Source organism: Protomyctophum bolini, assembly GCF_963924005.1.
Source record: "Protomyctophum bolini genome assembly, chromosome: 11".
Classification (NCBI taxonomy): domain Eukaryota; kingdom Metazoa; phylum Chordata; class Actinopteri; order Myctophiformes; family Myctophidae; genus Protomyctophum; species Protomyctophum bolini.
The window spans coordinates 39033445-39055036 of NC_137872.1; the positions used below are offsets into that span (position 1 = coordinate 39033445).

General features: G+C 41.5%; 5 protein-coding genes across 5 annotated transcripts in view; 2 read left to right on the forward strand and 3 right to left on the reverse strand.

The window, feature by feature from the left end:
• The window catches only part of LOC308324082 (histone H1-like), a gene marked incomplete at both ends in the record, with an annotated part of 48649 nt that overhangs the window by 4633 nt on the left and 22424 nt on the right, over positions 1 to 21592 (forward strand). The gene's annotated exons all lie outside the window — the stretch shown is intronic.
• LOC308324089 (histone H2A-like) lies at positions 8702 to 9085 on the forward strand (the record flags this gene model as incomplete). Its single annotated transcript, XM_080776004.1, has 1 exon — positions 8702 to 9085. One exon carries the CDS (start codon positions 8702 to 8704, stop codon positions 9083 to 9085), a length of 384 nt encoding a protein of 127 aa, XP_080632130.1.
• On the reverse strand, positions 9714 to 10131 carry LOC308324094 (histone H2B 1/2-like; the record flags this gene model as incomplete). The annotated part of the gene is made up of 1 exon (XM_080776009.1): positions 9714 to 10131. One exon carries the CDS (start codon positions 10129 to 10131, stop codon positions 9754 to 9756), a length of 378 nt encoding a protein of 125 aa, XP_080632135.1. The 3' UTR covers positions 9714 to 9753.
• LOC308324083 (histone H1-like) lies at positions 11824 to 12600 on the reverse strand (the record flags this gene model as incomplete). The annotated part of the gene is made up of 1 exon (XM_080775997.1): positions 11824 to 12600. One exon carries the CDS (start codon positions 12598 to 12600, stop codon positions 11986 to 11988), a length of 615 nt encoding a protein of 204 aa, XP_080632123.1. The 3' UTR covers positions 11824 to 11985.
• LOC308324372 (P2Y purinoceptor 13-like) lies at positions 14433 to 21363 on the reverse strand (the record flags this gene model as incomplete). Its single annotated transcript, XM_080776416.1, has 3 exons — positions 14433 to 14822; positions 20453 to 20848; positions 21187 to 21363. The coding sequence occupies 3 exons, from the start codon at positions 21361 to 21363 to the stop codon at positions 14433 to 14435; spliced, it is 963 nt and encodes a 320-aa protein (XP_080632542.1).

The following is a 21592-nucleotide window of genomic DNA, read 5'->3' on the forward strand; positions in this document are numbered from 1 at the left end:
GCTGCTTTAAAAAGCAGAAGCAGAAATCTAAAAGACGCAGCTTTTTTTTGAGAAAGTGGGCGTGTACAAGGTACCTGTCACTCAAGCTGCCTGGACTGGCTGTCTGGCTTTGAGACGAGAGACGGGCAGTTTGAGCAGATGCGCATTTGAAAGTCTAAAATGTAAAATAGCGACTGTAGAGGAGAAATAATGATATATTTAGTTACATCATAACCTATGTATGGATGAATAAATAATATAATCTTGGTAAACTTGTTTGTAAATAACCGAACGGACCGGATCTCAATCCTCCCCGTCTTCAGTGTTCATGTCTCCCCCCCACACTCCGCTCTCCTCTCCCCCCTAGGCCACGAGCGAAACACTCCGGGCATTGTTTTAAATGGCGGCTCTGTATGTAATGTTAATGTTGATTTAGAAAGAGCATACCGTAGAAATACAATTGTATGTATCCAGCACGTCGTAAAAGCAATTAAAACAGCTTATGTTTGCGTGCGATTTCCGGACATTCAGTCCCAAGTCTCCCGTGGAAGGGAGCTCCTATCTCGGCGCTGTCTGAAATGATTCCCTCAAATAAATATATGCGATTGGTTTATCGATTCAGAACGCAGCAAACCAATCACAAAACATGGGCAACATATTGCATAAATAGAGGGGGTACATACAACTGATATAAAGGCTATTAATTATTTTTTAAAGGTATGATTCACGGTGCCCACGTTTCAACAATCAACATACAATGCAGCGACACACACACACACACACACACGAAAGTGGACCGACTTCTGGACCCTGTGGCCCGGCCCGCGGAGGACCCCCTAAGTTGAGACTGGGTGTCGAGGAGCGTACACCAGTGGTCAACGCCCTGTGCTCAGGGCGAGGTCCCGCGACAAGGGCAATTAATTTTAGTGCGAGGAAACGTCCCGCAAATCGTCTCCGAGCACAGCTCTCCTCGGCGTTCCAGTACTGGGGTGTACTGTGTGTGTGTGTGTGTGTGTGTGTGTGTGTGTGTGTGTGTGTGTGTGTGTGTGGGGGGGGGGGGGGTACATACAACTGATATAAAGGCTATTAATTATTTATTTATAAAGGTATTGATTGACGGCGCAAAAGCTTCAACATACTACCGAGAGACACACGAGGATCGGCACAGAAACGCGCTGAGAGCGGGCTGCTGCTTCCCTCTTCTCGGGGAAGGTTTTGGCGAAAACTCCCGACACAACTATTGTTTAGTTGTTTGTCTATCTATCTATATCTGCTAATTTATCAACCGTGTGTGTGTGCACTGTTTAGTCCACAATCAGCGTCAGCGACGGATAGCGTTCCGGAGAGTTCAGTTCAGTAGTCCATCCATAGCTTCGATGAGAACCGGAGGGGGGGGGGTGAATGCACGATGACTTGTCCCCAGAAACGTGACACTCGCGACGGCACACGGAACACAACCTGTTTTCACCGCTTCGACAACTTGTTTCTCATATAAACTTTAATTTCTATCACAAAATATGCTATGGTCTTGCCAAATATCCATTCATATTTCATATACAGCCCATATTCAAAAAGTTTTTTTTTTAATGCGGACAATTGGGTCGGACAGCTTTCCAGAGGGTTTTCGGTTTTGTAAAATGAGCTCAACTCCGCCTCCTCAAACCACGCTGTGCTCTGATTGGCTACACGCAGATTTTTAAAGCTCCAGCTTTTAAAAGCTGCTTTAAAGTTAAGGTCCGGTGAGAAAAAAAAAACGCAAAAACAAAAAAAAGCTGTGTTTCCAGCTTTTAAACGCAGAAGCTGTTCTGCATAGAGATAACATGGGACGAAGAAGCAGAAGCTAGCTTCTGCTTCTTCAGTCTGAATGGGGCTTTAGCCTTCGCCCTGGCCTTTCCTCCGGTTTTCCGCTTTTTATATATACTTTATTGAGAAATTATTCAGGTTTACAATTCATGCAGAATTACATATATACATAAGTTACATTAATAAATAAATAAATCAATCAATGCATTTCAAAACAAAAGTGTGTTTTTTTTTGTTTGTTTTTTACAATGTTAATAGGTGCCATGGGGTCAGTTTCTTTTTTTTGTGTCAAGAGTTCTTTGTCTTTTTAGCTCCGTTTGGATCTGTTTGAAGACCACCTCTCCCGAGATGGCCTCCTGGTGAATTACCATGGCACACCTGGTTGTCCACAGTTTGTTTACTACGGTGCAAACAACAGTCCAGTAAAAATCCTGTTCTAGGGCAGACATCCTTTCCTCGAACACCCCATACATGGCAGCATTATAGTTAATCTTAATTTTAAAACCAATTTGTGGCATTTTCCCCCATACAAGGCTGGCCCTTTGGCAGTCCACTAGCAGGTGTTCAATAGTCTCATCTGCACCACCATCCATTTTACTACTGCTCGTACAGCTAGTCTCCTCACAGAGACCAGCCACATGACGTCTCTCTTCTTTTCGGAGATATTTTTACTACTATTATTTTTAATGCATACCCGCTTCTGCATATTGTCGAGGTACTTGAAGGGGAAAATGCCACCAAATAAGTCATCACATATTTTATCATATATACATTTACTATTCATATCAGTCCAGTCAATATTTAAATGTGCAGAATTAGATACCAAATCCCCATACATGATTTTCCCTGTGTGTGTGTGTGTGTGTGTGTGTGTGTGTGTGTGTGTGTGTGTGTGTGTGTGTGTGTGTGTGTGTGCGTGCATGCGTCAGTCATCACCAGACAAAATTGTGAATTAGTATACTGCTCAGACATGTAACTTGCAAATGAGGCATTATGTCATTATTTGTTAAGCAACACACTATAATGTACTGTTTGTATGAACTACTTTACAGAAGCCTGACAATGTAGATTAATTTCAATTACATTAACATAATCCTTCATGTGTAGATTATACTAAAATCGTAATTGTATTAGAACCCAACATTCACTTTTTATTGAGTCATTGAAGCAATGTTTGAGTCCATCAGGCCTTCATCATATCAGGCTTTTCATGCCAGCCGCACAATTTAACTCCAGGTACAAATGGCTGAATTAACATTAGCTCCATCTCGGAAAGTGATGGAAAAAAATTGTCTATGAACAGTTTGAAAAGTATCTTGCCACAAAAAATATATATATGTACGGATTTCAATCCGGCTTCAGAACATCCCACTCCACTGCTTTATTTGGTCGTCCACTCACAGTTAACCGTTTTTGGAATTGAGTTGTGCTTGTACTGTAATTCTGCAAACTGTTAATAAATATCAATCAATCAAACAAACATTGAGGATTTTACCTGTTGATTAGACAGGTAATAACCAAGGAATTTTACTCAAATGATTTCAGACTAGATTAAAATAACTATGTTGTTGTTTTTATTATTTCATATAAATTCTGAACTTCCCCTCTTAAATGTTGGAGAACCGAAATCCCGCACATTGATTAGAATTACCTTGGCCCAGGCGGTGGCGTAACCATCTGGGCACCCGACTGGTAATCCAGTCGCAGTGTGCCGCGGGTTTGACTCCAGAGCCAGACACGGCCTTTACTGCATGTCTTCCCCCATCTCTCTCCCGTTTCCTGTCAGCCTACTGTCTGTCCCTTAAAAAAAACAAAAATAATAAAATAATAATAATAATTACCTACGCCAAAACACTTGAAATGAATGGTTAAGGAATCATTGAGGTAGGACAAGATCACCTATTTTTAGTAAATGTTGTGACACAATATATGTCCAAATGGACAGACATGGAAGTGTTTTGCATATCAGATAATGTGATAAAATCAACCAGTAATGCATAAACAGCAAGACTGTTAAACTACAGCATGTGATACCAATAGACATACCAATGCAACATTACTTTGATGAAATTGCTAATGAAACTCATTACATGAACAAAGTTAATGTCTAGGAGTGTTGAGGGTATTTCAACATACTGTATATGTAATTTAATTTGGGAGAAGGGTGCTTTTGGTTTGGTCTAAATTTGTAACTGTGTAACTAACAATAATATAACTGTATAGCAATTATACAGTTATATAATTGTTAGTTATGCCAAAACCAAATGGATTTAAATGTGTGATCAAGTACTTGGATCACCTCAATCACGCAGGCTCCACCCTGTGCGGGAGGGGATGCATTGTTATCATTGTTGAATCAACATTTGAATTCACAGTTCAGACCAAAACCATCTGCAGATACTAAATATTCATAGTCCTGGAATGAGACACTTCTGTACAAAACAAAGTTGTGGTGTAAATCTAATCAACATGTCTATCAGTTGATAGACAGAATTGATTTTAATCAATTTAATCAAAGTTAATTAAAGGTCTGTGTGTGTGTGTGTGTGTGTGTGTGTGTGTGTGTGTGTGTGTGTGTGTGTGTGTGTGTGTGTGTGTGTGTGTGTGTGTGTGTGTGAGAGAGAGAGAGAGAGAGGAGAGAGAGAGAGAGATTTGCATGTAATGGGTCTGTGGGGTGTCAAAGCCACACCCCCTGCCAGACTCATCACACATGATAAAAGCTTCAGCTTCAGATCAAACCGACACACCTTCCAGACAGACTGTCCTTCCATCCACGACCCAGACCACTGGAACCTACTGCTGGCTCAAGGGACTTCAACAAGATCCAGGACTCACAGTGAAAGTCAACTTCAGGCTGAATACCTGTCTCGGGCAGTTTGCGGCTTCCCCCGAAGGGAAACGAAATGTCTTCAAAGTTTTCTTTTTCAGAAGAGGATTTCTTCTGTCCTGTGTGTCATGACATCTTTAAAGATCCTGTTGTCCTGTCGTGTAGCCACAGCTTCTGTAAAGCCTGTCTGCAGAGATGGTGGGGAGAGAAGAAGATAGCAGGATGTCCTGTTTGTAAGGAGATATCTCCAACGACTAATCCACCCTGCAACCTGGCTCTGAAGAACCTGTGTGAAACTGTCACACAGGAGAGACAGCAGAGAGCTTCGAAACGCCGAACACCGCCATCAGGGTCAGAGGATCTCTGCCGTCTGCACGCTGAGAAACTAAGGCTGTTCTGTCTGGAATGTCAACAGCCGGTGTGCCTTGTGTGTCTTCATTCAGAAAAACACACCAACCACATATCCAGAACCATGTGTGAAGTTGCACTGGACCGCAGGGAGGAAGTCCAGAGATCACTGACACCTTTACAGAAGAAACTGGGGGTTTTCAATGACTTTAGAACAAACTGTGACCAAACAGCAGAATACATTAAGATCCAGGCCATGAACATGGAATGGCAGATAAAGGGGCAGTTTAAGAAGCTTCATATGTTTCTACAAGAGGAAGAGGATATTAGGATCACTGCACTGAAGGAGGAAGAGCAGCAGAAGTGTCGGATGATGAAGGAGAGTCTTGAGGATCTGGACAGGAAGATATCAACCCTTTCACACACAATCAGAGACATAGAGGAGGACCTGAGAGCTGAACACATCTCATTCCTGCACAACTACAAGACCACAATGGAAAGAGTCCAGTTCACACTACCCACAGACCCACATATGGACCCAGAAGCAGTGATAGATATGGCCAAACACGTGGGCAACCTGACAATCACTGTCACCTACACTCCTGTCATTCTGGGCTACAACATTGCCAATCCGAGACTCGGATCATGTCTGAAGAGGTATTTATCCGCTCTGAAGTTCAGACATTATCATGTCTGAAGTGGTATTTATCCCCTCAGACAAACAAAAGCTGCTTCCTGACAAGACCAGACACCAGAGTTTTGACTCCCTTTTATTTGTGCTGTGTTCTGATGGTCTGGAGTCACTCTGTACGGCTTCGGAGGCTAATCATGCTGACTTGATCTACCAACAACCCAAAGGCTCTTTTAAGAGCCGCCCACACTTTATTTACAGTGTTTGTTCCATTCAAGTAGGCAATATTTGCATTGTATCAAGTTTGCATATGAGCCATGATTCATGGACTAACCGGATTACCCGTAGATCTGAATTAAATGTATTCGTAAATACCGCACTGGAGCCCACTCTCCTCATGTCCCCAGTGGAGGGCACGGTTCGAGCCGTTGGCCTCATGTGGCCATGACGCACGTTACACAAGCTACACAAGCGAATATGTGATACAACATGAAGAGTTTGAAGACTCTGTATAGTCATGATAAATATAGAGATACTATTGTCTAGTCTAGAGAGCTACTATGCTTATAGGCCTACATGGCGTTTTGTTTTTTACTATATGCAGATTAAATTAACACCCAGCATCTTATCAATTTTGGGACTATGGTTTGGTATAAATTAATTGAGTTGGAATGTGACTGTATACATGATGCACTACATTCATATGCACATAATGCTCCAAGTTGGATCATAGAAATATCATCTCGGATTACTAGCAATAGTAGACTATTAATTAGTCTATAGCGGGAGATATATTTAGCAATATATCAGGCAGAACCATGCAACATTATATGCAGAAACAAATACAAAATGTCACAAAAAATCACTTTCCCTTAGAAACTCCATTCACAGTTTTTATAATTCAGTTTAATGTGGGCACACATGCTGGAACTTTTTACTTTTAAATGTTTTGTAGTTATTTAACTTAAACGCCCAATGCATTCTCAATGACAATAGCACAAACTTTGGCATGCTACTAGTTCTACATAATTACACCTATAGAAACCCCATTCAAACCTATTTAGCTTCATCTTACGGTGGACATGTTTGCCTGAAAAGGAATATTTGAAATGTTTCATATTTTTAGAAATACAGTGCTTTCAAATTTGAGACATTTATAATGGGGCTCAATGGCAGCTCTATGGCACGTCAAAAAAATCACTTTCACCTAGAAACTCCATTCACAGTTTTTATAATTCAGCTTACTGTGGAGACACATGCTGGAACTTTTTACTTTTAAAGGCTCATACATAGTCTGGATTTACGGTGGTGGGGTGACCACCGAACTACAACATGACGTCACGAGCCGCGGTGAAGAGCAAACCACCGCCACCGCTCCAGCCCTTCTCTCTGTTTTTACTCACCACCGCTCAACGTTATTTCAGTTCCGGTGGTCAGCTCACCACCGGAGCGGTGCCGCGGTGGTCACCTCACCACCGAAAATCCAGACTATGAATAGGCCTTAAATGTTTTGTAGTTTCTGAGTTATTTAACTTAAACGCCAATGCATTCTCAATGGCAATAGCACAAACTTTGGCATGCAACTATAGTCCTACATACTTACACGTATAGAAACCCCATTTCAAACCTATTTAGGTTCATCTTACGGTGGACATGCCTGAAAAGGAATCTTTTAAATGTTTCATAGTTTTAGAAATATAGTTCTTTCAAATTTGAGACATTTGTAATGGGGATCGATGGCAGCTCTATGGCACACAGATTTTACTTTGATATGTTTTGTAGTTTCTGAGTTATTTAACTTTAGCGTGTGTGTGTGTGTGTGTGTGTGTGTGTGTGTGTGTGTGTGTGTATATACAGTATAAATGAGACAAAAAAGAGACTCCTGCACATCCAAAAAGACTCCAGGTGCAATGTGTGTGTCATTTGTTTGCTTAAAATGGAGGACCCTGATATAAACATGTCTTTTGTGTTTTCTTTTAGCCTTAGCATTTTTCTTTAATTGATTGACCTGTACACCTTCCATGAACTGTACTCATTCTGCAATGTTTTTTTCCCGTTTTTCAGATTGTGCAGCCATTTTACTTTGCATTTGCTATCAGCAGTAAGCTATAGTTTTTTAACGTGAGTGAGCCACAATTACAAATGTTACAAATTAACAGCTGAACCAAATGTCCACATTTTAACAAAGCATGTATGTAGCCAATAACACACGGTATACTTGTATATGGGAAATGCATCACGTGCAAACAACATAAACAATATCAAATGACATCTCAGAGAAGTTGTCTGAAGAACAAAGAGAATACAGAAGAAAACGAGGACCTAGAAAACATTGACAATGAATAAATACAATTATGAAATGTATGATCTTCAAGTGAAACAATGACTTAAACTTAAGTATTTAAAGAATACAGTGTTTCTAACAGAAACAACACAGAACCCACAACTACTCGGAACAGGGAAACAGATTAATGCAGCTCCACAGGGTCTGAACTGATTGATTCATCAAGAACTCCAGCTCAGTGGCCTTGTGGTTAGTGTCTGCTCTAACTTCCCCTAGAAGTTGTCCTTTTTCCTAACTGCTTTCTTAGCAGGTTTCTTTACCTTCACCGCTTCTGAATTCTTGTTCATTTTGAAAGACATTCTCTTGATCTGTAGATCACGTGAACAGTGACAGCCGTTAGCTACAAACTGCCAATTTGATTTAAAAAGGGGGACATATTCTTAACCAATGTGTGGAGTGTATTGATGGGGTAATTATGCTATACTAGTTGCATCTTCAGTGTGAGAAGAAATGCTGTGTAAAACATGAGATAAGATGTCAAATTGAAATGGCAGTTTGAAATTGGGGCTTCCAGAGCTCATTGCTGTGGTTTCAGAAATCAGAAGAGTCAGAGTTTAGACTGGGAGGAACCGATCACACCACTAGCAGTGATTGGTGGGGAACTCATACACACTCAGCCCGCGCTCTCATCGTCTCTATGATTGGTGGGGTGCACAGCCGCATACACAGAATGTACTACATTGAATGTATAAAAGGTCTCGCGCGCCTCTACTCCAGCATATTTCTTCGAGTGCTTATTATTCTAGAAATAAACCTAACCTACTACAAAATGAGCGGACGAGGAAAAACTGGAGGAAAGGTCAGGCAGAAGGCCAAGACCCGCTCATCCCGTGCCGGGCTCCAGTTCCCCGTGGGTCGTGTTCACAGGCTGCTGCGTAAAGGCAACTATGCCCAGAGAGTCGGTGCCGGCGCTCCGGTCTATCTTGCGGCTGTCCTCGAGTATCTGACAGCTGAGATCCTGGAGTTGGCTGGAAATGCTGCCCGCGACAACAAGAAGAGTCGTATCATCCCCCGTCACCTTCAGCTGGCCGTCCGCAACGACGAGGAGCTCAACAAACTGCTGGGTGGAGTGACCATCGCTCAGGGCGGTGTGCTGCCCAACATCCAGGCTGTTCTGCTGCCCAAGAAGACCGAGAAAGCCGCCAAGAAATAATTTACTTAACTCGACTTAACAAACCCCCACAAAGGCTCTTTTAAGAGCCACCCACTGTTTCAGCATAAGAGTGATTTCCAATATTCTAATAGCTTAATTTAGTATTTATCCAGGCTGTCTACATGTCTGCAATCATAACGGCACATCGGGTTATTGCTTAATTTCTTCAGTTGGAATGGGGGGGGGGAAAGTGAAATGAACCCAAACTGCTTTGTGGTAGTTAATGCATTGTCTAATGCACATTTATGCTCCAAATGCTGTTCATGTAATGCTTGCATGATATCTAATTCTTTCAGCATAACCACAACACTTTAATTTATAAGATGTATCGACACATGTCTGAGCACCGTTATTGCTGTATTTCTTCAGTTGGAATGGAAACAAAGTGAAGTTAATGCATTAACCCGCTCTATTCTACATAATGTCTAATGTACATTAATGCTGTTCATGTAATTATTGCATGATATCTAGTAATTTTCTTTCAGCGTGTAACCACAATAATTATCTACACATGTCTGAGAACTATGGATTTACACATTAACTGGTAGTGGTTTAGCCGAGATGCATTGTAATGGCCATGTTCATTATATACATATTTGGTTAAACTCCTCTTGGAAAATATGGGTGGTCCTTAAAAGGACCGTTGTGTTTAGAGCAGACAGAAGAGTTTACTTGGAGCTGGTGTACTTGGTCACAGCCTTGGTGCCTTCAGACACGGCGTGCTTGGCCAGCTCACCGGGGAGCAGCAGGCGGACGGCGGTCTGAATCTCCCTGGATGAGATGGTGCGGCGCTTGTTGTAGTTGGCCAGTTTGGAGGCTTCACCGGCGATGCGCTCAAAGATGTCGTTGACGAAGGAGTTCATGATGCCCATGGCCTTGGAAGAGACGCCGGTGTCGGGGTGGACCTGCTTCAGGACCTTGTATATGTAGATGGCGTAGCTCTCCTTCCTGCCCTTTCTGCGCTTCTTGCCACCCTTCGTGGCGGTCTTGGTGACGGCGCCCTTCTTGGAGCCCTTCTTGGGCGCTGGCTTTGCTACTTCAGGCATTGTGGTTGTTTTCAATAGAACAGTTGAGTTGCAGTGAAGAATGTGTAAGAGGATGCTCTCGTACCACTATTTATACAGAGCCAATGCAAATGAAGCGTGGGACCCCTAGCATATGATTGGCTGATCCTGCCACAAAGAGTCTTTGTTTTCTGTATTATGTTTTCCCGCTCGTGTGCTCTATTGTCCCTGTAACATTGTGAGGGGCTAAATATACTAGCCCCTTTATACATTATTAATATGTGTGGTAAATGCATAATTTAAAGCCCCTTTTTATCATAATGTGTTTTGATTTTGCATTGATCCTCCTTTATGACTGCTGTTGCTGCTATGACACCCACATTTCCCCATTATAAAGGTATATATATCTGCATATTAATTTGCCACAACTTAAGCTAACTTTACCTAACTATACAGGGAAACACTGTATTCTGAATATTGCAACGTAAGATAATGACAAAACTGAGTGGGTCTCATGTCCAGGCCTCAGGTCCCACCTGACATAAACCGGCCTGCTGAAACCAGGAACCGGATTAACTACTACATTAATTAACATGTTCTTTATTGGCACCAAATTTCATTCATCCAGAGAGAGTACAAGCTTTACCAGATGTGATAGAAACTGTTGTGATAGTTGTTTTAATCCCCTCCTATAATGTTTGTTTTAAAAATGATTGACAATGAAGGGATAAAGTTTGTTTTTAGTGCAATGTTTGTTTTAAAAACGCCATTGACAATAAAGATAATGTAATGTTTTTTTGTCACCGTTTGTTTTACATTATCATTACATCACATAATCATAGCAACATCATGAGTTAGATGATAAGAGCACCACTCATGTTTTCTATCCTAACTATTCGTTACCCCTCCAGGGGCAATTGTGTGTGTGTGTGTGTGTGTTTGTGCGTGTGTGTGTGTGTGTGTGTGCGCGTGCGTGTGTGTGTGCGTGCGTGCGTGTGTGTGTGTGTGTGTGTGTGTGTGTGTGTGTGTGTGTGTGTGTGTGTGTGTGTGTGTGTGTGTGTGTGTGTGTGTGTGTGTGTGTGTGTGTGTGTGTGTGTGCGTGTTGTTTAACAGCACGGCACGCAATCCACATCATGCGTATAAACTCATAGATCCATTTGGTATGCTATTGTAACTGTGTTACTTCTATTTTAGTTATTTATCCTTGTGTTGAACATCATTTCGGGGGCTTTTTGTTATAATATAAAATACGTTTCATATTTTAGTATTTTATAATAGTGTTTAAAAATCCCGGATTTATATGCACAAATTGTTTTTAATATATAACATGCACGAGGACTCGAGGAGGCATCTATGCCTTCTGTCGTTCAATTTGGAGTAGGTCACATTGTTCATGTTGTGTTTTATGCGGCACTAATCCCTTTAGCATGGTTTTATGCGCTCCATACAGTTTTATTATGGCTGTTGGGATTCATGCGCTCAATTGTAGGCCATATAATATGGAAATAGATTACCTCTGAGTCCCTTATGAAATAAGAGTAGTAACCGGAGATACTTGCATAATAAGTAACGGCTGATTTCAGTATGAAGTGATTTGATAAACACGCCCAGTTACGAACCAGTATGGTCTGCCAATATTTACCGGTATTCTTCGGTCTAGACTATATTCTTCACTTGTATGCAAAATAGAGTAGACTACTGCAGAATAATGTATTTCGGCTGGATGGTGTTGAGCATTCGTTTCCCCGTAAGTAATCGCATTGTTTTGGCTAACTTTGTTTCCTACACATACCATTCATTGACATCACAACTATATTAAATAAAGGAACATTCTTTAAATGAAGTTGTGGGGGGCTCTTAAAAGAGCCTTTGTGGGGTAACGGGCTGTGTTGTGGTTTACTTCTTCTTAGCGGCAGCCTTCTTGGGTTTCGCCGCCTTGGGCTTCGCTACCTTCTTAGCTGGGGCTTTCTTGACGGCAGCGGGCTTTTTCACCTTCTTGGGACTCTTCGTCACCTTCTTCGGACTCTTTTTGGCTGCTGGTTTCTTTGCAGCGGCAGCAGGCTTCTTTGCCTTCTTGGGAGATTTCTTAGCGGCTGCGGGCTTCTTGGCCACTGCCTTCTTCGGAGACTTCTTTGCCGCGGCGGGTATTTTGGCTGCAGGCTTCTTGGGTTTGACTGCTTTCTTCGCGGGTTTCTTTTCCTTCGGTGCCTCCTTGTTCATCTTGAAAGAGCCAGATGCTCCGGCACCTTTGGTCTGAACCAGGGTGCCTTTTGCTACCAGGCTCTTGACGGCGATCTTGACGCGGGCCTTGTTCTTCTCGACATCGTAGCCACCGGCAACCAGAGCTTTCTTGACCGCAGCCAGGGACACACCTTTGCGTTCCTTGGAGGCGGACACGGCCTTGACGACAAGCTCAGCGACGCTGGGTCCAGTCTTCTTGGGTCCGGGTGCTGCCTTCTTCTTGGCGGCTTTAACCGGGGCGGCTGCGGGAGCTGGGGCGACTTCTGCCATGCTGTAGAGGTCCGAGTTTCAGTAGAGAATGTTGTAAGAGGAGGAGGGGGTGGATCTTAAAGGATATATGAGAACGATTTAGACTCAACCCACTAGGTCAGTACTCTGTGCTGCAGAATACTGAGACATTTGTGTTTTCTCTACAACTAAAACGAAATATAATATATACAAAGAAATGGATTAAAGTCATACAAAAAACTCGATCAGATAGCAGACCAGTTTAACGTCATAATCAAACCATGTGGAGGGTTGAGGAGTCCTGTGTTTTCTTTAGGGACGTTTAAAACCTCACTTGTACACCCTTACATGTACAGTTGTTTGTCAACTTTCCTCTGTCATTTGTCTTTTAAAATAGTTTTACCATATAATACCCTGTTCCATATTTGCTGCAGAGCAAGCAGAGATGTCTGGGTTTGGAATGAAAGTAAATCTAGTCGTTTGTGGTGAAGATTTTTGTTTTTAATTTACAACTTTCCAGTGTCTGCAAACACAGCTGTTGGCCCTGTGGCATGGAGACTTATCAGAGGCACTTATTATCTCACTCGGCTAAGCTCTTGTTTTGTGATGTTTCAGGTAATTTCACACTCAAATGTATAATTCAAATTCAATACCAATGGTGAATATGACATAGGTCAATAAAATGTAAAATAGATGAAACACTACACATTTGCAGGAAACCTATATAGCACAGTTATATATATATATATATATATATATATATATATATATATATATATATATATATATTATTATTATTATTATTTTTGCCACTTCTAAAATGTCTTATATTCCACAACATTTTATTTTCCCTCAAGAAATTGAAATATAGATGTATCCTAAATGTTTATTTGTTATCATATATCCCTAGTCCGGGTAGTCCCTACCCTAGTTATATTTTAGGGAGATAATAGACCAGGCATGTTTGCGTGACAAAGCTTGAATGTTCTGCATCGCTACAAATATGTAATAAATAAAATACAACGGTGTGCCAAATAACACTACAACTCCAAGTAAATCAAGTCACTTTAACACTGAAACCCAAATAGATCACATTTCCATAAACTGTATGTATTACACACACATACATTAACTGGCACCGCTGACATGTAAATACTGGTACGATAGATCACATATTGAAACCGTGCACAATACATACTCACATTTATACACAATCACAAGTACACAGAAGCCAAGAGAAGAGGAAATCTCACTATTTGTATGTACCATGTTTTTATTCTTGCTTTGTTCTGGATTAAGTCGGTTAAATGCATACATTGTAATCCTCATCCTGTTTGAGGCAGTCATTAGACATGAAGCCACACAGCCACACTTTGCTAGCCTCCAGCAGGGGGAGTAGGTTTACCCAGGCTAGACATTCCATAATGTCGATCTGTGCTTATCACACCCTGTCCACTCAAGAGTCAAGACACGCTCCATATATGGCGAGGTAAGGCGTCTTACTGGTTATTTGAATCCTGAAAAGTAACTGTAAATATGAGTTTCCCAGCCCAGACAGAGACCAACAACATTTTGTGTTACCCACTGTGAGGCCCCATACAGCACGCATGTTCTGTGTTTTGTCTGTGTTTGATGGCCGCCACAATGCAATTCCATGGGAGTCACATGGTTTGACCAAACATTTGTGTTTGATGGCTGTGTTCTGCCCATCAAACAAAAATGTTCGGTCAAACCAATTGGAAGTGCATCGAGGCGTATTAAACACAGACAGAACACAGAACAGGCATTTGATACATGTGTATAAAGGCATGAGGCCTCATACACTATGTTTGATACGTGTGTATGAGGCCTGTCTTGGAGATCCATCATGACCATTATGGTGGGAGGGCCTTGCATGTCAGTGTGGCCACCAGTCGTGTCCTGAACTTCTTGCAAAGTAATATGTAGATGAGTGGATCAAGACACACGTTCGTGGTGGACAGCCAAATGGTGCTGTGCTGTGCATTGTAGTACATGGTGATCTTTTCGTCGCAACCGTGACTTGTGGTGTCTGTGGTTTGGGTCAGTATGTGGGGAACGAGGAAAAAGTGGAAGGGGGCGAAGCAGACAAAGAACACCACTACTACCACAAAGACCGTGGCTTTGGTTTTGCGACAGGCCGCTTCGGAGCTGCTGCTCCTGGAGGCTTTGTAGGACTTGTACACCGTCCGGCTGATGAACGAGTAGCAGACCACCATCAGAACCAGTGTGCACCAGAACACCACCTGGACACAATACATCAGCACATACAGTGGGCAAAATTAGTTTGTGTGCAAGCTCATGTGCATCACGTCTCCAGAAAGAGAATGAAAAAAAGAATAGGGGAGCAAGGGGGAAGAGAATGAAAAAACTAAAAAGGTAGCTACATATTTACACATATCCATTATCCACCCAATTAAGTATGTACGTGTGTACGTAAGTATGTATGATGTGTACATGATATTAATGAATATATTCAGCGATTCTTCGCAACAAAAACTATCTATGTAAGTACAATATGAACATACAAGTGTCATATATCACCCATTCTTGAGATAAGGGACAAAACTTTTTTCAAACTGGATTTTTTTTTTTTAAGATACATTCAAATCAAATAGATGTATTTGTAGACACAGGTCTCAACTACCAATCTTGAGAAGGAACAGGTTTTTCGCATAACATTTCTTTCTAAAATGGGACATTTATGCACTTAATACCTGATTCATGTCAACTCCGTCAGACACACTAAAATCCCTTTTAATTGAATTTTATCATTTCAACAATAATATAAAGTCCTCAGTTATCTTATAATGGCTTTCAGTAATCAAGTTAAGTAATACAAATCTTTTAATATTATTTTGTTCCAATATCACACTATTATGAAACATCCAATTTCTCAAAACCGTCATTTCAACCTTTATTTTCAATATTATAACATGAAAACCATGTAAAAAAAAAAAAAAATCATCATTACGTATCATTTCAGTTGGTGTTTCAATACATAAGCACAAAAGATTTGACAGCGAATTTTCTATTTCTTTGGAAATTAACAAAAACATCACGGGACGAACGTCTGACGGAGTTGACGAACATCTGACGGAGTTGACAAGTTTAACTGATTTAGGTTCTAGACCAGGGGTGTCCAAACTATTTTCAAAGGGCGCCATATTAGAAAATATTAAAACACCCAAGGGCCAACCAACTATATCTCCTGACATAATGTAGCGTCGGACTAGTCTATAACAAAGTCACATAATGTAGCGTCGGACTAGTCTATAACAAAGTCACATAATGTAACGTCGGACTAGTCTATAACAAAGTCACATAATGTAGCGTCGGACTAGTCTATAACAAAGTCACATAATGTAGCGTCGGACTAGTCTATAACAAAGTCACATAATGTAACGTCGGACTAGTCTATAACAAAGTCACAAAATGTAGCGTCGGACTAGTCTATAACAAAGTCACATAATGTAGCGTCGGACTAGTCTATAACAAAGTCACAAAATGTAGCGTCGGACTAGTCTATAACAAAGTCACATAATGTAGCGTCGGACTAGTCTATAACAAAGTCACATAATGTAGCGTCGGACTAGTCTATAACAAAGTCACAAAATGTAGCGTCGGACTAGTCTATAACAAAGTCACATAATGTAGCGTCGGACTAGTCTATAACAAAGTCACATAATGTAGCGTCGGACTAGTCTATAACAAAGTCACATATACATGTGCATCGCATTTAAATGATTCTATTGAACTCATCATATCATCATCAATATTTCAAATCAATGGTCTTTTATCGGGTGTGTGCTATGAACAAAAGGTGTCTCTCAGCCTTTTTTCAGCCATATGTCACATTACCAAATGTAACCAGAGGAGCAACGTAAAAATAATAATACAAGGAAGAAGGAACAAGGAACACTTGAAAATTATATTCTGGGAAATGCCCAGGTTAAAAAACGCCTCCCCCTAGCCAGCCGGGGCGCCTGATGGAGGGGAAAGGAACTGGTTCCTTCCACGCACTACGTCCAACCTTTTTTCAGCCATATGTCACATTACCAAATGTAACCAGAGGAGCAACGTAAAAATAATAATACAAGGAAGAAGGAACAAGGAACACTTGAAAATTATATTCTGGGAAATGCCCAGGTTAAAAAACGCCTCCCCCTAGTCAGCCGGGGCGCCTGATGGAGGGGAAAGGAACTGGTTCCTTCCACGCACTACGTCCAACCAGTGAAACTCCCCCCTGTCAGGTGTAAAGGAGCAACTTGGACACTCAGGCATGAAGGAAGCATGAGTTCAAGTCCGTTGCTCTCCCCATGTCCCCCATATATAGGGACTAGGTTGGTGGAGGGTGTGTAGAGCCCAGGATCACATTAAATAATTGACACACGGGTGAAAAATGGGTTACAATATCACAGGATAAAAAATAAAAAATACTGTACTGTTGGGCAGGGCCGTTCATAATACAATTGAGGTATGAAGCTGCGGGCCGCATGACATTTATCCCAGGGCCGCATTTGGCCCGCGGGCCACACTTTGGACACCCCTGTTCTAGACCACCTAGGATCTTGATTCTGGTGACTAATCCCACATTTTCAAGGATGAGGAATACAGTGGTACTATTTAGATTTGCCCTGTGAACATGGCAGCCATTTTTCAAAATGGCCGCCAACTTTCTGTTATTTCCCAATAACTCAAGTTCTACACCACCTAGGATCTTGATTCTGGTGACTAATCATACATTTTCAAGGGTGAGGAATACAGTTGTACTATTTAGATTTATCCTGTGACCATGGATGGTAGACATTTTCAAAAATGGTGGACCTGCTATTATTTTACCAATTTACTCAGGGAATATTATCAGAATAATATAAAATCTGTGAATACATTTCTTACCAAGAATTTTCTTCACCAATGTTTGTAAAGGTGTCTACTAACATATCCCACATTGGTTTCTATTTGACCACCCTAGGGGCATGTTTGACAGCTGCTGAAAGTTGGGTACCATCAACAACCAATATAAGGCTAAATGTTCTAAATTTCATTATGCTTTAAGTAGCATGTGGCATGTCAAACTAGGGACTTTTCATGATTCTGGATCCATTCCAAGCATTAGTTTTGCACAAAAAACACTACGTTGGCTAAAAACGGCCATAGCCATCATCACAGATGTGATGAGGTCAGCACATGTCGGCACATTTGGGCAAGTGGCTATGGCCAAACTAGGGGGTCTATGGCCAAACTAGGGGTCAAACTCCTTGGGCTAAATTCGGTGAGGTGAACAGTGAGCAGTGAACAGTGAGCGAAAGACTGAAGACAGAAGATTTGGCTTCAGGACCATCAGGCAGGATGTGCAGACACTGAAGGCATCAGTGTCTTTCTCTGTGTCCCCAGCATGTCAACCAAAGCAATGTTACCAAATCAAAGGAGCCTTCACCTCATGTCACCTGGGGCTGGGTGAGCAATCGTATCCTGTATCTAAACTCACAACTAAATACAGACCCTTGGCCAGACTGCCGTTTGAAAGGGTCAAACCCCTCATCCTGATTGGGGAAGACCACCCCACCTAATCACACCAACCGAACAAGTGAGGTTGGGCCCTCCAGGTGGGCCAGCAGCCATCTGCACAAGACTGGGCTGGACCCTGCAGGAAAGCAATCTCCAGCCAAGACAATGTAAGTTGACTATAACAGAGCCGCAGAACACAGAGCTCAGGAGAAGGATGGAGAAACACTGGCAGGAGGCCACCAAGATACAATGCCCCAGAGACCCAGAGTGTGCCACCACTGGCAGTAAGGAGATCAACTGCTGCAGCAAAGATGTCATGAAAGGCAAGTCTCCACAAAAAAAAACCCTGAACCTAATCGGGGTGTCAAGAGACCAAAGTTTCTCCCCCACAGTTCCCTGCAGTGGCCAGTGAAGTCAAACTGTGCATCTGTACCTGAAAGGGGCAAGTCAAAGGCCAGAAAGCCCACCTCCTTTTTATGTCCTGTCAGTAGAAACTCAACCTGCACCTGAAATAAGCCCTTACCTCTCCCAGAGAAAGTTCATCCTTGAAAATGTAATGATTAGTCGCCAGAATCAAGATCTTTGGTGGTCTAAAACTTGAGTTATTGGTAAAATAACAGCAGGTTGGTGGTCATTTTGAAAAACAATGGCTGCCATGGTCACAGGACAAATCTAAATAGTACCACTGTATTTCTCATCTTTTAAAATGTATGATTAGTCGCCAAAATCAAGATCCTAGGTGGTCTAAAACTTGAGTTATTGTAAAATAACAGCAGGTGGCGGCCATTTTGAAAAAAAAAAGGCTGCTATGGTCACAGGACAAATCTAAATATTACCAATGTACCCCACATCCTTGAAAATGTATGATTAGTCACCAGAATCAAGATCCTAGGTGGTGTAGAACTTGAGTTATTGTAAAATAACAGCAGGTGGCGGCCATTTTGAAAAATGGCTGCCATGGTCACAGGGAAAGTCTAAATTGTACCACTGTATCCCTCATCCTTGAAAATGAGGTCTTAGTCACCAGAATCAAGATCCTAGGTGGTGTAGAACTTGAGTTATTGTAAAATAACATCAGGTGGCGGCTCTTTTGTAATATGGCTGCCATGGTCACCACGAGACAAATCTGTGATGGCCCCATAGCCAAAAATGTTCCTTAAGGCATGCTCTAACTGTGTGCCAAATTAGAATACTGCCCATTATTCAAAAACAATAATTTTATTGTTTTAGGAACACTTTTGTCAACTCCGTCAGATACACGTCAACTCCGTCAGACACAAAATCTGACGGAGTTGACGTCTGACGGAGTTGACAAAATGGCATTTGTTTTCATCTTAACCCTCTTTAGTACAATGTAGCCATTTTGTTTTTGCTTAATTTTGTTAGCTAAACCTAACCCCTAAACTAAAATAATAAACATTATTTTGGAATTCTTAACAAAGATCATAAAAATGTGCAGACGGAGTTGACATGTAAAAGCTGTGACCACATTGTTATCAACATTGTTTGTTTAAAATATCAAACAATTGAATGCTTGTCAGACCAGGTACTCCACTGTTGCAACAAATATAAATGGGACTTGGAAAAGGAGTCTTCAGGCTAAATCTGTCGACAATATTTTCTGATTAATAAGACTTTTAAAAAAACCTGACGGAGTTGACGGAGACGTGGGACGAACATTTGATATGAGATATTTAATAGAAAATTAACTGTATATTATTTGCTATGTTGTTGACAATCTACTTTAATTTAGTATGTATATTTATGTGATTGTGACAGTATTAGACACTTTTTTGGCAGTTTGAAATTGTGGCCACTTGCTGGGGACAGGCTAAATACAGGCCTTTTTGGGTACAGGGCCTGCTTTTAACTAATTCAGATGGAATATGAAAACAATTATAATGAAATTTAGGGCATAATAATACACAACTGTATTACACTTAACTTTGCAAGTGCTTTTATTTTTATGAATTAATTTATTTTTTACATAAAATAAGGCTCTTATGTGTGGGACATGTTTTTTCCACTTTTGTCCCTCATCTCAAGAATGAGTGACATATGAACACAGGTTGGTCCTATGGGGAAAAACAATTAGTCTTCTATGAGTACAGAATATTGCATACCTTCATGTCCTAATTAGTTAAAACATGACGTGACAGGAACAATAGCACCCTCTTTTGGTTCTTTTCCTTTGCGCTCAAATATGTCCTTGAGAGATTAGGTCGTGACAAGCATGGTCCGACAGGGTCATTGCTTAAAAGAAAGGTCTGTGCATCTCTATATTAGAGATGAGTGACGTTAAAACGCTACTTTAATGTTACACCCAGTACTACAGTATATCACCAAGTTTACATGTGTGTGTTACCTGCATACAGTAGATTGATCCCGTATACAACTTCTGACCAAACTCGCTCATCAAGGATAAACATTGCAGTTCGCCTGGAACAATGGGGTGCGTTGGTGGCTTGTTAGTCAGGACGATGTTTGCTATCGCTAGAGATGACACCACCAGCCACACGGCGGCACTCAGCGCCTGACCCACCCTGACCTTCTGCACAGCGTATTCCCCGAATGGCCAGACTATCTTCAGGTAGCGGTCCAGACTAATGAGGCCCAGGAAAGTGATGCTGGTGTACATGGAGAGGAAGAACAGTATGATTGAGTAGCGGCAAAAGGCCACACACAGGTCCATGGGTCTCACCTCTGCATAGTACAGCACCCTCACGGGGATGGTCAGAGTCATGAGAATGTCAGCCACGACCTGTTGGCGAAGGAGAGCTTTATTGATCCCAGCAGGGAGATATTCTTTTCCCAGAGGCAGCATAGCAGTTAAAATACAGTTTCAGAGTAAGATAAGTGCTGTAAGATACAGTACAGGTAGCGACACAAAAGAACAACAAACTAAATATTATAAAGATAACATAACATGAAGGTATTTGCTTGTTACATTCAGCTGTTGATATTAATGTTATATTATCTATAACATAGTAATGTGTTGTCATTTGCCAATTATTTATTTGGGGACCCACGTGCACTATCCCCCCCAGTGGGCTCCATCCACAGGTTGAGAGTTGCTGCTTTACCTTTGCCTTCACTCACCAGGTTCTTTAGATAGACCACAAATGTGGAGTTAGAGGGGATGTTGAAGAAGACCCATGCAGCCAGGCTGTTCAGTGCCAGGGCCACTAGAAACACGATGCTGTGCAGGCAGGGGAAAACCGTAAAAACGTAAGCTGGACCGCACCTGCTGGTGTTGTTGGACGCTGTGGAGTTCATCTCTATACAACCCTTGGTGGACCTTGAGAGTGGATGGGAGTTCAGAGAGATGATGGAATGAAAAAGAGGTCAGCAGAGGGATTAATTTAACCCTAGAACACTGAATATATTTTTGGTTACACCATCACTAAACACGGGTATATTTTATCCAATATATTATTATATATAATAATATTTCAGTACATGGTATTTCCCCCTACGAAAACAGGTATGTTTACAGAACACTAGT